The sequence below is a fragment of the Anopheles cruzii genome, chromosome 3 (assembly GCF_943734635.1).
Source record: "Anopheles cruzii chromosome 3, idAnoCruzAS_RS32_06, whole genome shotgun sequence".
Classification (NCBI taxonomy): Eukaryota; Metazoa; Arthropoda; class Insecta; order Diptera; family Culicidae; genus Anopheles; species Anopheles cruzii.
Genome location: NC_069145.1, coordinates 38,210,529 through 38,225,766, shown reverse-complemented (window position 1 = coordinate 38,225,766; position 15,238 = coordinate 38,210,529). Strand labels below are relative to the sequence as shown.

The following is a 15,238-nucleotide window of genomic DNA, read 5'->3' as shown; positions in this document are numbered from 1 at the left end:
GAGGCTGCCACACGAATTCCCGTGGGAGGCGAACATTTTGCAAGAACATTTTGGCATTTTCGGCGAATGAAACGATTCCTGGTTGTGGGGCAAAGTTGTACTGGTTGGCAGCACGTGCCGGTGCTTCATCATTTGCTAAATCCCGAGACTCACATCCCGAAAGCGCCAAAGTTCACTGCTGTTTGACAACATTTGGTGACACTGACACCAAACGCCAAATGTGAGATGCTATTTAAGGTCGTTTCAGAGCTCAGAGTGCTAACCTTTCTGCTTCGCGTTTGCAGAATGCTTTGGTCTGAAGTCTGGCCATACATCAACTTGTCTGTCAACTATCGTAAACTGGCTTTAGGCTTTACGAAATGAAGCTTCTTTCGCACCCTAAAAAACAATTAACCTCCTGTCGTTCTCCAGAAATAATAATTCTTCAGCAAATACTTTATCACTAAAATTTCTGCTCTTCACAAGTTAAGCTCAATAAACGCTTCAATATGTTTAAGAACCTCACTGCAAAATGAAGCTATACAATTTCTACTTCCTCAATTTCTCGGCTCGGTACTCTCCCGAGTCATGTAGTGCGTTTTTGTGCTTGTGCTCTACGGTAGCGTGATAGTTCGTGAAACAGGAAGTTGATTGAACTTCCGCGAAAAGTGCTCTCCTAGAGTGCGGTGTGATCTACTACACCTCGGTGGGTGACGCTTGACTGTTCATCATCCAGCCAAGACCAAGTTCGTTGGAGGACTTTTTCTCTTCTTCTAGCTCCTCGGCTACGGATCAAAGCGTAAGCAAAAACCATCACTCAGAGCTACGCGCAAACAAAAAAAAACCCCGGACCGGACAATGTGCAAATTCCGTGAATGCCTGTGTCCGTGAATGTGCGTTAGAGCGGTCGGCATAACGTCCGCTGGAAGTTGTTGGCAGTATTACCTTCAGGGAATTTCGATTACAGTTTTCGTCTAGGCATGCACACTGCTTACTTGCCCAAGATGCGAGTTGCAAAAATAGTCGGAACGGAATCAAGGAACGAGGTTGAATACGAGCATGCATTGCCTGAAAGGACCACGGTCGCCGATAGTACTGGCGAGGATCGAGCTCTTACCGCTTCCCCGCAGTCGAGGTCGAGCAGAAAGACGGCGCACCGTTCGCACTTCAGCAGTTCGCGCGCCTCGGTCATAATCTTCGTCACCAGACACTCCAGGTTGTTCTGCTCGGAGAAGATGTTGCGCGCGAGATTGAGCAGTATCTGGTTGCGGCGGTACTCCTGGACGGACATCTCGAACAGCTGCGCGTTCTGGATCCCGATGCCGCAGAACGTGAGGTAGCGCCGGAAAATCTCCACGTCGCGCTCGGTAAACTCGGGCGAACCTGTATTGGCAGAAAATATATGCTCCACCATGCTTCGACTGATCAGACCATTCCGGGGCCCGACCCTTGCCGGGGTCCTTACCGTTGGTTTTATTAATGATCTGCGCCACGCCAATCACCTGACCCTCGTAGTTGCAGATGGGCATCGACAGGATGATGTTCGTTTTGTAGCCCGTCTTCTGGTCGATTTCACTGTTGAAGCGCGGATCCTTGTACGCTTCCTTGATGTTGATGGTTTCGTTCGTCTGGGCCACCGTGCCCGCGATGCCGACCCCGAACGGAATAATGATTTCGTCCTGCTTCGCCCTCCGTACCGCCTCGTCGAGGGCTGCGGGGAAAAAAGCACAACGATAAATGGTACACGAAAGCTGAATGGATGGCACGGGCACCTTGCGAAGGAGATTTAAAATGTTTGCAACATGCGATACTAGTTCCCTCGATGCTCCCGATGTACGTGACCTTTCGAATCCGGAGAACGAGGACGGAGCAGAAGGCGTACCACGTATGTTACATAAACCCCCACACACAATCCGCGTGGGTTCAATCGGTGGTTCTACCTGCGAACATGAGCGCCAAACGCTGGAGGTATTTGCTATTTGGTGCTTCTGAGAAACTTCGACTCCGAAGAGAAAATTGAAAGTTCGAAAACGGACATCAAAAGAGGGCACGGAATGGGACTTCCTAGCTTTGCCGTTTGGTTGATTGCAAGGCTCATCAGTTTCGAGTTTCAGTGTGCTTCAAAAACTACTGGCGCAAATACAGAGTTAGTTTGGAAAATGTTTCAATTGAATTGCTTTTTTGGACTTTGAAACTGAGTTTCACTACCAAAGAGACATCGGTTACTTATTGCTCGGCCCCATTCCCTATGACGCAGGCAATTAATTACCGATAAGTGGGCAAAATTTCTGACAATTAATACTTACGGGTGTTCTGCGTAACGTCAAACAGCTTGGCCACCAGATACTTGCTGGACGGCGGTCCATTGGCCAGAAACAGCGAGCCCCGGTCGGCGTGCGTAAGCAGCCCCACGTTGACCAGGATCTTGTGGCACAGCACGTCGATGTCGAGCTCGTTGGCCACGTCCCGGATCAGCTCCATGAACAGTTCGCCTTCGTCCAGGTCCGCCAGATGGCTGCGGTTCGATATCGAACTTCGCGACGTCGGTGAACGACATTTCTGAGGATGCAAAAAGAAAACCACAAAGAAAATGAAGTCGCATACAAGTCGCCAATTATTTTATGCTCGTTACGGCACGCGCCACACGCGGTCGCCGAAGTGACGATCGGTAGCTGGAAGCGAAGACAGACAAACACGCGCATTAGTATTCAACGTTTGTTGCATTTTAAATTACTCGACTGTCAGCCGCTGTGACTGTGACTGTCAAAAGAGGTAACGCTGCTGGTTGGTACATCGCCTAGGTTGGGGACGTACGAAAGCGGGTGAAACCGCTGCCATCACTTGCCCATTTGGTGCCCATCAGGCCGCAAGCGTCCAACAGATTACACTTTCACACCTTACTTGTGGTACGACTCTGTTGACAATGTGGTTCCGTTTGCCCGCTTTGCTTAGCTGCTCAGCTGTCGAACGGGTTGCCGAGTCGAGCGTTTTATGTCAAGCCACCAACCCACCCCTCTCGATGTCTAACTTGGGCCTTACACACACGTTCACACACACACACATCCAGCCGAGCATGGAAGTCCCGGTAACCGGGCCGAGCGACGGCCAAACGAACGACTGTTGTTCATGAATAAAACAAATCATTCTCCCGAGAGCCGGAGTGCCGGAGGTGGACCAGTAAGCCACTGTGCAGTGCGGTGGCTGCTGAGTAGCTCCTGTGTGTCGCCTGTCGGTTATTAATTTGCTGGCTCGTTCCGATTTACCGGTACCGGCTACGGCTTGTTTCACGCACAAACATCCGTCCGGTCACCCGACCAACCGACCGTGTTGCGGTGGGAAGCTCGCCGTGTGGGAACTGTCTCAAGCCCGCCAGGATGTTAAATGTGTGAGGCCTTTCTCGGTACTTTCTGTATGTTAAAGGCAGTGGGCGACGGCGGATAAGAATAACAGGGAAATTCTTACGAAACCTAACTTAACCGTTTGCCCGTCGGGCGATGGTATTGATAGCAAAATGGTAAAGATGTTGTTGTTTTTATTATCATTTGAGACATTTTGAGCGTGGATTTTCTTTCATCTCTCAAATGGCAAAGGTCGATAGTAAATAGTGGCACCAGCGAAAAAGGAAATGGCTATTTAGCAGACGACTTCACATTGGTGGCTGTCATGTTTCAATTTCCGAGAGTTGCCATTTTTCGCATATTTGCCCGATTTAATGTATAGCCGAGACGATATAACAGTATCCATGATCTGTCCCGTTGATACGTGCCCGACGAAACCTAAACCTTTACGAAATCTTTACAGGATTAGAGCGAGGGTGTACAATCGCTTTCAACGACGGCGATCAGTAGTCAGAAGACAGATGTTCCTGGGGCATAGCACGAATTAGAAAACCTTGAACAAAACATTATATGCTACGTATTTAAGCAGCATTAAGCGTGCAGTAATAACTGCTCCTAGGTCTTTCTGACACTTAGTAAACCATTTCATATCATTTGAAATTAAAAAAAGCCCCGCTCCTGTTCTCATTTCGCATCGGTTCCTTAGTTGACCTGCGAGTTTTCGGGATCCATTACTTAGGCATGATTCTGGATGCGAAGGTGAATCTTAATACGCACCATTAAGACATCATTAAGCGTATGTTCCGAATGCTAGGTTGTGCTATCCACAAGGGTTCTGAATTCAGATTAATTGCTTTGAAGTCTTACAACGCAAGTTCTCCAGGCTTAGGCTTTGTTGGTACAGCGTTGGTCAATTTTCTTGTAACTTACTGACCTTAATGTGTCCTTTAATCAGTATCGTGATGTTTTTATTTTCACGCCTTCATTCATTCAGTCGTTTTTCATACTTATGCTATAGGTTAGTCCTGTAAGTTGTCAATAAGGCCACGTTACCCAATGGCTCTGAATAAACACCAATAAATGAGAAAATTAAAAACCCTCAAATGCTTATCGCAATTCATAAAGAAGTATTACAAATGCGGAATGTTGTGGCCATTCACAATCCTGCACGTATACAGCACACAGATTGGTGCAGGATGTGTCGGTCCTATATATTCTCAGTTTACGCTAAGTGTATCTTTATTCATAGGATGTATTTTGTCTTCTTGTAAAAATAATCATAACAATGTTTGCTTAATTGTAAAAATAACATAAAATTAAAAAATTGAATTAATATTGCGGTGTGTCTATTACGGATAATTAAGTCGATTTAGAACTCCCAGAACACCAATAAATATTGTCAGACAACTGTATCCATAACAAGTTCCTCGAATCAACCTTAAAGAATAAAGACATAATAGAGAAACGTCGTATGTTCGGTATTTTCGTTCCAGTCCAACAATTTGTACAAAGTAAACACAAATCGTCCTCTGCCTCCAACCGAACCCACCGATCTTTATGTTTACGTTTATGCCACTTGTACCATCATTAATCGCTCACCTGCCCAATCAAACCTCTACGGCGTCGTTTCATACTTTTGAAAGAGCTCTCATGGGAAAATATTTTGAAAACGATTTTACAAAACACAACACAACTCTACGCAGGCCGGAAGGGCCCACGGAACGTTCTTACTCTCCCTTGAACACTTTGAAACCGGGGTGCCACTGCCGGGGTAAAGGCGAAACACACAAGCACCATCACGCTCGAGGATAATGGGCGAGTAATGGCGATGCGGAAGGCGCGCGCGCGCGGACAAAGCCAGGATTGCACACGTCCGGCGACTCCGTAACGGGCTGCGAATCGAGGGGTGGCGCCCCGAGGGTGTTGTAGAGCAAATGTTTACCAAACTCGGAAGTCGTCGAATAATTAGTGCTAAACGCTCCAACTCATTAACATTTCCACACCGGAAAAGCACCGGCGAGCCGCCCGAGCCTGTGCGCCCGAAGTAAGTGGGCGAAGCACATGCTACGTTGCTGCTGTGCCCTTCCACCCCCGCCCGCACCCCGGTCACCCGGCGGGCCAGTTACCAGACACCTTCCCGACGCCGACGCACATACCACCTCCGACAGTGGATTAGGCATCACCGGACGAAAGAACGCCCAACGGGAGGCCGGAAAGGGGATAGTCCTGGATGGTCTGCCGGCGGGCACGGTGAGTGAGCACGAGGCGGGTAGAATTACAAATTGTCGCCACTATTTTCGCCACGGCATCGGGCAAATCTAGGTCACGGAAGTGGCTCGGCAAACACTTGGCGACTCGGGGTGGGCCGCGGGGTCACACGGCACGTGGAGAGGGTCAATTACTGGGTGCCGGTCGCAGTCGGGTAGCGGCGGTTAGCAGGAGCAAAGAAAAACCGACAACGCCGACGACAACTGCGCCGTGCCGTCGAACAACGATCCACACGTCCTTGACGGGACGCACGGACGACGGTCGCTCTCGGGTCCACTGTGGTGGGCGCTTCGAGCGGGGCGTGTTTATGGAGCTCACCTCTCCACATCCCGTCCCCTCACGATGGGTGAAAGGATCACCTAACAGCCGGCCGGTTCCCGTCTTGGTCGATTTTTGCGCTGAGCCCGCCGATAAAGCTGAGGACCGGCGGCCGGGAAGACGATGACATTGTGCGAGGTGACTAGGGCCATTCTTCACCAAGAAGGCCTCCTTGTCATCACAACAAACCCGTCCCTCGTGCCGGCCTGCTTCGGGCCGTGCTGTAATCCGAGGCCCCGTAGCCTTGGTCAACCCGCGTGGAGTGCTCTGCTTCCCGCGGTGCAGTGTTTTTATTGTAGGGGTTACTCCTCCCTGACCAGGGCTGGTAGACCGGAACCAGACGGATTGTTGAGCGCTGGACCGACTGGCGCTCCATGGCTTCAGTGTGTCAACCCCGGCATTAGGTGATTAGGTTACCGCCAGGTCTGTGTTCGTTTCGGATGCCAAGTGGTTCATTTGAGGTCTCCGTAAACGCTTGGCAATTATTTCACGGGAGTCAACTCAGTGGAAGAATATAAAGGGTGTGACTGTCAAAAATTGGTTAACTTCAACTTGACGCAATATTTTTCATAGTATTAGGTCTAGGTGTTAATTCGTGCGGTTTTTATTCAATATTTATAACCTAATTACAACAACATAACGTATAACTAACTTATTGAAAGTATTGCCCGTCGTTAGCGATGACTTTCTCCCATCTTTCGGGTAATTCCTCGATTCCGTGTCGATAGAAATTCTTATCCTTATCAGCGATCCAGTCAGAGACCCATTTTTCTATACCTTCAAAAGTAGTGAACCGCTGTGCTGCCAAATCGTTGCTCATGCAACGGAACAGATAGTAGCCCGAAGGAGCAACATCTGGTGAATACAGCGGGGGGTTAATAGTTCCCATCCGACATTTTCGAGATAGGTTTTGACCGGTTTTGCGATGTGGGGTCGAGTTTTGTCTTTTTGAAAAATCAGCTTATCATGTCTTTTATCCCATTTCCGTCGTTTTATGGCCAAAGCTTTACTTCAAATGCATTAATTGTGGTTTATGGGGTTATCCTTCAACAATTTAATAAGGTTTTAAAAGCTCAAAGTATACCACACGTTTCATATCCCACCATATGGACAGCATAACCTTTGCGCAAGGAATATTTTGCTTTAGTTGCGGTGGCCCTGGTTCACCAAGCTGTATCCAGGGTTTTTTGCGTTCAGGATTCTTGTAATAACTCCCCTTATCATCACCAGTGACGATTCGGTACAAGAACCCCTTTTGCTGCCGTGCAAGCAGTAATGTAAAAGTACTCCCCGCAAAAGTACTCTACAAGGAACAAAACTTGACATGTTTAAATGTTTATAAAAGGTGTTGTTTACACTTTAGCAAAAAAACCTATACTGCATTAGATGCGTAAGGACAGTAGCTGTCAAACACATATTTCATTTCAAAAATATTCGTTATACTTAGTGAGCAGTGCCATGTATTGTAAAACCGCACGAATTAACACCTAGACCTAATACATTAAAAAATCCTGTACAGTTCTCATTTTTAATATTTGTGTGTTCATATACCTATTATTCGATTTCGACATTTGCCCTCCGTTTGTGGAAATGGCGTCGAAACAAGAGAAGCATCGTCTCAAAATCTTGCACCGTCAGCGCGAAAATCCGAACTACTCGGACGCCAAGTTAGCCAATGTGGCCAAATCAACGGTCACCAATGTATTAAATGTGTTTGGAGAACGTATGACGACAGTCAGAAAGACTGGATAAGGTGGAAGTCGGAACCAGGAGACCGCAAAAACGACGAAACGAGTGATCAGTTATTTCAAGCGGAATCCCAAACTCTCTGTCCGAGATGTCGCAATGAAGCTGGAAGTATCGTCTTCAACCGTGCAACGAACTATAATACGAGCTAGTCTAGCATTCTACAAGAAAGTCGTGACTCCAAATCGTGACGACAAGCAAAACAGGTCGGCCAGAAAACGATCGCGGAATCTGTGCATAGATATGTTGATGAAATTTTCTGCGTAGTGCAGGATGATGACGTCACAAACCTTTAACTTTAAACAAACTTTAAACAGCTTCCTGGCCAGAAGTACTATACGGCAACTGGAAGAGGAAAAGTGGCCGAGATTTGCAAGAACATAAAGCTGTCGAAATTCGCAAAGAATTATCTCGTATAGGTATAGGCTATCTGTTCATATGATTTAAAAAGTCGAGGCGATCCGGACCATCAACCAGGAAATTTATGTCCGAGAGTGCCTAAATAAACGTGCCTTTCCTAAAAGAGCACAAAAGTTCCGTACTGTTTTGGCCGGATTAGGCCATCTTGTAATTATGGGAAAAAGGCCAAGGAGTGGTATGCCGCAAACAACGTCCAGTTGGTGCCCAAAGACATGAACCGCCGCCAACACGCCAGAACTACGCCCAATCGAAAAATTTTGGGCCATCATCAACCGGAACCTCAAAAAGACTCTTAAAACAGTTGTCAGTGAGATGGAATTCAAAGCAAACTGGCATTCTGCAACAAAGAAAGCGACCAGGAGAATGGTGCAAGGAGGAAAGGAGTAAAACGAAAGGTTCGGCAATTCACATTCCTTAAGACGGAAGGTTGAATGATAATTTTTTATATGTTCTGTATAAAATAAGCTTTCAAAAGAAACATCACTTGATTTTTTAATAAAATGTTTGACTGATTTACAATTTGTTTTGTTTGACCAATTTTGGACAGTCCTGACCTTTAATTACATCCGTGGTATCCGTCAAGTTGTAAAACTTCATGTAACCCACAGCAAACCCTGCTGAGAGAATCTTTAATCTGCTTCCTTAAAATGCCCCACTCAGCGTAGTCAGTGAAATCACATAAAAATAATGACATGGCCGGAAGGCCAACATTTATGATGACCTCAAGCATCGGATTGGGTGGCGAGCACACGATAATGAACTCATTGTCTGCCGCAGACACGGTCAAACAGCCTCGGGCCTGTCTGTGCGCAGACCGTGCACTGCAGAGCGAGAAAACAATGGCCGCCCTCTACGCAGGAGCCGGAAAACGGTGCACCTGATGCCTGGTAGACGGCAGCAACAACCGAGTTCCGTTAACCGCTGGCTATAAAGGCGCCGGCGAAATTCAATATCTTCTCGATTACCCGGGAATCCAGTGGAAAATTATACGAATAACGCACCCAGCAGTTCCCGAACTGACTTCAAGTGAAATAATTTCATTTAATTTATGGCGCAACTTTTCCCTCGCCCACGAGCGCTCGCTCACACGCAGTTCACGTACCCGAAACGGGCCCAAGCCGGGCTTGGAATGTGGAAAGTTTGTCCGTGTTCACCGGCACCGACCACAGTCGCAATCGATTAAAGCAGCCAAACGCAGCACTGTTTGGGGTCTGTCCCACCCAGTAAACTTTCTTCCCCAGGCGTAATACCGAACATTTAAGCTGGAAGCCCAGAGCGGCGTTGCCGCGATAGCAACCGACAACCCAAAAACCCGCGCACAATCCCGTTAGCAGTCGGCCTCGAGTCGTACGGTTTCGGAGATTTTTGAGCATTAATTAAAAGCCAAAGTGACTGCTAGGGCTGCGAATGGAACGCTGTAAATGAAAAGGCTGCTGCTGCTGCTGCAATGCCGAGTGTTTTACATGATCCTTTTGACCTTTCGTGCATCGCACACAATAGGATTATGAGGTCCCGGTCCAAGCAGACGAAGCCTTTCCCGATTGCTTTAATCGCCACCACTTTAAACGAGCAGTACTTGTGCGAACATTACCGTCCAGGGTAAGGATACGTTTTCAATAAGATCCCGATACTTTAAAACTCTTTTAAAAAAGGGCTTACTGAAGAAGTCATTAGTCAGGTGAAGTGTGTGCAGTAGGATTTGAAGCCATGTGCTGATGTTTGTTGGGACTAGAAGGGTGTTGTCCATCATGAGCTACTGACACATAGTAAAATGGTCTAAATATTATCAACAACAACTGTGAAGAAGACCACAATAGCTAAAGAAGTCCTTTCTCTATTTTGTTGATGCTGTCACTCAAGAACCCTTCATATGGTTTAAGATTTTATTTTGTCAAAAGCAAATTCATATCTTTCAATGCTCATAGAGGTGCACCTATTCCGAGGTACGAAACTTAATAAACGATCCGCGCCGTTGGCATTCTGAGCATAATCAGTATACGAGCTTCGAAACGGGTCAAACGGCTTGGTGCACCATTTTCGTTGGCTTGTTATTCTGTTTCAACCATATTACCAATCGTAGAGCAAATCAAGTTTCATGTGAAAGAAAGCGGTGACCTTCTATCGGCATAAAGAGCGCAAGACGTTTTGCTGCCCTTTTTAAAGCAACCAGAGCGAAAGAGTGAAACCTTCAAATGAAAAAGTCTAATGGAAAATTCTTCATTCAGCGCTCGGGTAATGCGGACTCGGGTACGAACTGGTAACTCCCATCGACCGTGGCTCTTGTAACGAGCGAAATTGACTTTCGTCCCCCCGTCCCCTTCTGTTCTGTCTTCCGTTCCCGCGTCAGGGTATGAATTTATTTCTGTGAGTTTTCGTTTTACTGCTCTTGTAACTTTGCGCTTGCGACAGATCGTAACTTGTTTCGTACCTCCCGCTTTGATTCATCGTCGTAGCACTAGGCCCCCGATGCTTCTCGGTCCCTGTGTTATGAGTACCGGGAAGAAAAAAACGGTACCTTTTGAGTGCGTCGCATCCGCAGAACGGCGTGTGCCCGCTTCGCGTGCCCTGTTAATTCATTTTTCATATCCTTGACGCACGATGGGTCGCCACGTTTCGCAGTGACATTGAAAAGTGCAAAAACCTCAGGCTAATCGGGCACATAAATGGGTTTGGGCTGCTGCTGCCTGTGCCACTCCTTGCTGCCTCAGTCTCAGTGTCTCAGTGGCGACCAAGAAGCGGTCCTCAACATTGTTGGCCCTTTTCAAAGCCCAACGAAGCAAGGACATGCTCGGGCCCCTGATGACTCATAAATAACAAAATGCGGTCTGGTTCCTGGCAAAGGTAATGAGCACTCGCTGTGGCCTCGATGCGGTGCTATCATCCATCTTGCCATCAAGCAGCACCCATACGGCAGCTAATGCCGGTTCATCCTCGTGGCGGTGGTGAAGAAAATTGAATTACCAACACCAGTCGCCTCTCTCTTTCGCATGTCACCGGAAGCACGATACGAATAAAAAAGACGCTGGTAACAAGAAATGTGTACATGACGACGAAACAAATAAAAAGGGATCCAATAAATCAACATCCGATCGGATCGGGATCGGACCGGTGCCCGAGGGGCCACAATGGTGAGTGCAGCAACATTGCGTCAATCCTCCAGGAGCCGGGTTTCATAAATCTCATTTAAAACTTCACCTCCAATCAACTCAGCGCCCCGGCGGCGACCGAAAAGTATCACCGGCCCAGCTCGAAGCTTTCGAAGACAGATCGAGAGAAAGAGAAAAAGGAACCGACGGTAAAATCGCATCACATTTCGCCTACAATCCCCCGTGTGGGCTGACAAGTTAATTAAGATGGGATCCAATTCCACGTAGCGAATGATACGCAACAATGCGATGCAAACTATGACGCTTCGATGGTCTCGATCGGATCGAACTGAAAACCTATTGAAGCCTTGGACGCGGAGCCATCTCAAAATATCTATTTTTACCAAGAAAGGGAAATGGTTTTCAAATTAAATCTCCATCGCAGAGAAAGCACCCTAGTTTAAACCCCTATCGAAATCCCATCAGAATCGAGCGATAGAGTTACAGTTTTCCACGAAATGCTTTCGCAATTCCATCGTGCTCTGCGCCCTTGAATGTGGCCTCTAATGAGCGTATGGCATTAGTTCATCGGTTCCAAAAGCTTTTTCGAAGCACTTCCCGGGTTTTCAAATATTCACTAAAGACATGGCGATCAAAATTTAAACGAACACTCACCCAACCCAAACACATCATCATTTATTCAATAGATAGTTCATTGGCCATGGTTGAGCTGCCACCGAGGGGCTTGGTTTGCCGACAACAAGTTGCCCATTTCGTTTCCCATGCAACCGGTAACAGGGTTATGGTTGCTTCCTGATTTGAATCATTCAACTGTGGCCTCACAGGCCGTAGTTTGTTTCTTCTGCCCGCCGGGGCCTTCGTTAAAACCATTGAGAGTAGTCACAAATACGAACGAGCAGTCTGTACGGCGCTGAGTTAAAATGGACATCCAGATACTTCCGTGTTCAGCCGCACACGATAGGGGTTGATGATACTTCGTGGCACTGGGCAGGTGCTCACGCCAGGGGAACACCAGGAAAAAGTTGTGACAGTGAAAGAGTTAGTGATTGAACCAATAGAGTCAGAACTAACAGAGACATAACGTTTTTCGCAACCGAAAAGAATGTTGGAACCCAACAAACATGGTTCTCGGAACTATGGCTCTTCTGCAGAGCATTCTTTATGTTGTTTTTATAAGAATGGCTTTATGGAGAACAAACGTGACAGTTTATTGAACGGTTTATTTATTCAAAGACAGTCCTCCTTTTGTGGGATTGTTGCATGATTATTTGTTATTAAAATTATTTAGCAACAAACACCAGGCGCCTCCATTTGGAAGATTCGCCTTTAGGATAGCTTTTGCGAAGTTGTGTGGTGTAGATTACGATTAGAATGAAGCAACCTAACGAAACATTCGTAAGTCTTGACTAATTCAAATTCTGAAAAATTTTAACTGTAGCTATTCCAAGCTAAAGTACAGGGTGTACGTATTCATGCAAGGAGATATTTAAATGTTAGATAACTCCACCGTTTGTCAATCGATTTTGGCAAATAAACAAGATTTATTTAGGGTATAGATTGCCGTTTATTGATAATTCACTCAGACTACAATACCGTTCATATAACAGCCTCCATTAAGCAGATCAAAAGCGGGCAATTTTTATTGTTTTTGGGTATTTATTATTGTGTTTGACAATATTTCGGGCATAATAGCAGCAATTTCTGATATGTCAAAATCGACTGACAGGTGGCGGAGTTATGTGACATTTAAATATACTCTGTCGTGAATACGCATACTGTATTTACTGCTTAAAAAGGTAAACAAAAACACCAACGCTGACATTGATTTGATAAATATCATTTTTTATCGCTATATAAAGGACAACTTTTTGTTCGCGCAACGATTACGGTCAATTAGTTACTCTATACTCTGTGATCCTATTACACGACAATTGTTGCAAAAAATCGAGTATACCACAGATGCTTTAGACATTACGTAATTAGCCCGTGTTCCCGGCATGTGCCGTTACGCTAACGGCCCAACGACCAATTGAGCCCCCCGTAACGGCCCATAACGAACCATCAGGTGGCAGGTTGGGACAAAAGTTATAATGCCGCCATTTGTCCCCCACGCAAATTACGGCCGTCATGTCCAATTTGAAGTTTAATCAGCTTTACAACTTCCGTGAGAGTGCGGACCGAAAATTAAGAATCGGCTTAATTAACCCTTCCCGGGAAGGTGGATGTTGATTCGGTGCCTGCCGGGGTGCGCTATTTATTTACCGCCTGCTGGTCAGTTGAACGGTTCCTTAATGAGCCCAAGTGTCCCCTACAAGCGGCACCTGCGCCGAGGCGGGCGAGAATTGCGAAAATGATAAAATGCATTCAATTAATCTGCATAATAGTGCGAACGGACGGACGAGGGGCCAGCAAAGGATCATAAATTATCATTAGCGCTCGGGTGAATCTGATCCTTCACACGCTGACGGTGTCCCTTTTTTTTGCCTCCGCGAACCACGAACCAAGCCATCGGATGGACATGCACTTTTGTGGTGTGCTGAAGAGAGAATGGAAGAATGGCCAGATCACGTACCTTAACCGGAGATGAGGCGAGCCACTGCTGGAACAGATCCGAGGTGACCGACGCCCGGTGGGGCGATTTCGGTGACTTCGACGTATCGGTGGTAATTGACTGCAGTTTGGCGACGACATCGGTCGGCGCCCGCTCCCGGAACCAGCGCTCGATGGCGACCGAGTGCTCCTCGAAGAAGGTGCCGATCTCGTCCAGCTCCTCCTGCGAGCAGAGCGAGTCGGCTTTGTGGCGAAACGGGGACAGATGGGTCGGGGACTGGGACTGCGAGATGCTCGAGCGGGACGTGTTCGGTGACAGCAGGTTGGCGTCTTCCGAGGCGCCCAGTGGCCGCGAATTGCTTCGCATTAGGGCACAATTAGCGTTCTCACCGTTCTCGGCCCCGGGTCCTGCCGGTGGCATCGGGGAGGCTAACGTTGGCACCGTGCAACACCCGTTGCCGTTGCTGCTGATGGTTGTTGGAGGAGCGACCAGCGCCGGTTCCAAACCATTCCCGGTCGGCGGACTGGCGACTTCCGGTCCACCGTTCTTTTGGGGCCACTCATCGCTAATGGTTGGCGCTGACGTTGGCGTCACCGTTTCCCGTTCCGACTGCTGCTGCTCCGGTTCCATGGCCAGAAAACCAGCTACCTTTCGCTTACTCACACTGGTTGCCACTGGTCACAGCATCGACGGCAGCGGACACTTCCGACGGACCATTAGGCAGCGAAAGGCCGACTACCGAAAACATTATTTCGCAATGCAAATGCAGCACCGGGTCATTTAGCTTCATTTAATTATTCAAAACTTCGAACAAACCGCGTCCAGCGTCCATTGACCACGTCTACACGGGCGTGAACACTGCCACATGAATGGCCTCTCAATTAAACATTAAGCACACAACACACACACACAGAAAAGGCCGTTTAAAGTCCTCACGCCGGCCGCTATTAGGGATTCGGAAACGTCGGAAATCCTGGATCAGCCACGGTTCGTTGGTGTGGCCGCTTGGCGTAATCTTGACAGCGTTTTGCTGGCAATTAAGACGACGGGCCTAACGATGGGCCGAGTCCTGTAGGAAGGAAAAGAAAGCAGAAGTTCAGAATGGTTGTCTCAAACTTTAGCGAGCCAATCAACACATTTATGGAGCGGAGGAAATGAGTTTTATGTTGGGGCCCATAACACTGCAGTGGGAAAGCTATTTTGCATGTCAAACAATCCGCAATTAAGCAGATTACCGATGTTAGTGAAGCCATTTGGCATGCTGTTATGCTACCAGCGGATACTTTAACGCGAGTTTTCCTTCCTGTGCATTAAAGACTGAAACTCGTTTACATTGCGTGTTGCTTGGAACAAAATGAAAATTCAGGTTTTTAGAAGTAGGAATCATATTTTCAGATTTTTAATTCATTGCACTTTGATGGAATAAGATATAGTTGGTCTTTAAATTGAACCCCGTGATAACGGTTTCGAGTAAACAGTTGAGTCTCAGAAAGAACACTTAGTTTTCTTAG

At 47.2% G+C, this 15,238-nt stretch overlaps 1 protein-coding gene across 1 annotated transcript in view; it reads right to left on the bottom strand.

Moving 5' to 3' along the window:
- Positions 1-14,357, bottom strand: part of LOC128270348 (cGMP-specific 3',5'-cyclic phosphodiesterase) — a 30,014-nt gene extending 15,657 nt beyond the window's left edge. Inside the window, exons 1-4 of the mRNA XM_053007747.1 lie at positions 13,749-14,357; positions 2,286-2,538; positions 1,445-1,690; positions 1,097-1,362 (exon numbers count right to left, since the gene is read on the bottom strand). Of these exons, the coding sequence (XP_052863707.1) occupies positions 1,097-1,362; positions 1,445-1,690; positions 2,286-2,538; positions 13,749-14,357 (1,374 nt within the window). The remainder of the gene's footprint in view (positions 1-1,096; positions 1,363-1,444; positions 1,691-2,285; positions 2,539-13,748) is intronic.
- Positions 14,358-15,238: the final 881 nt, after the last annotated feature.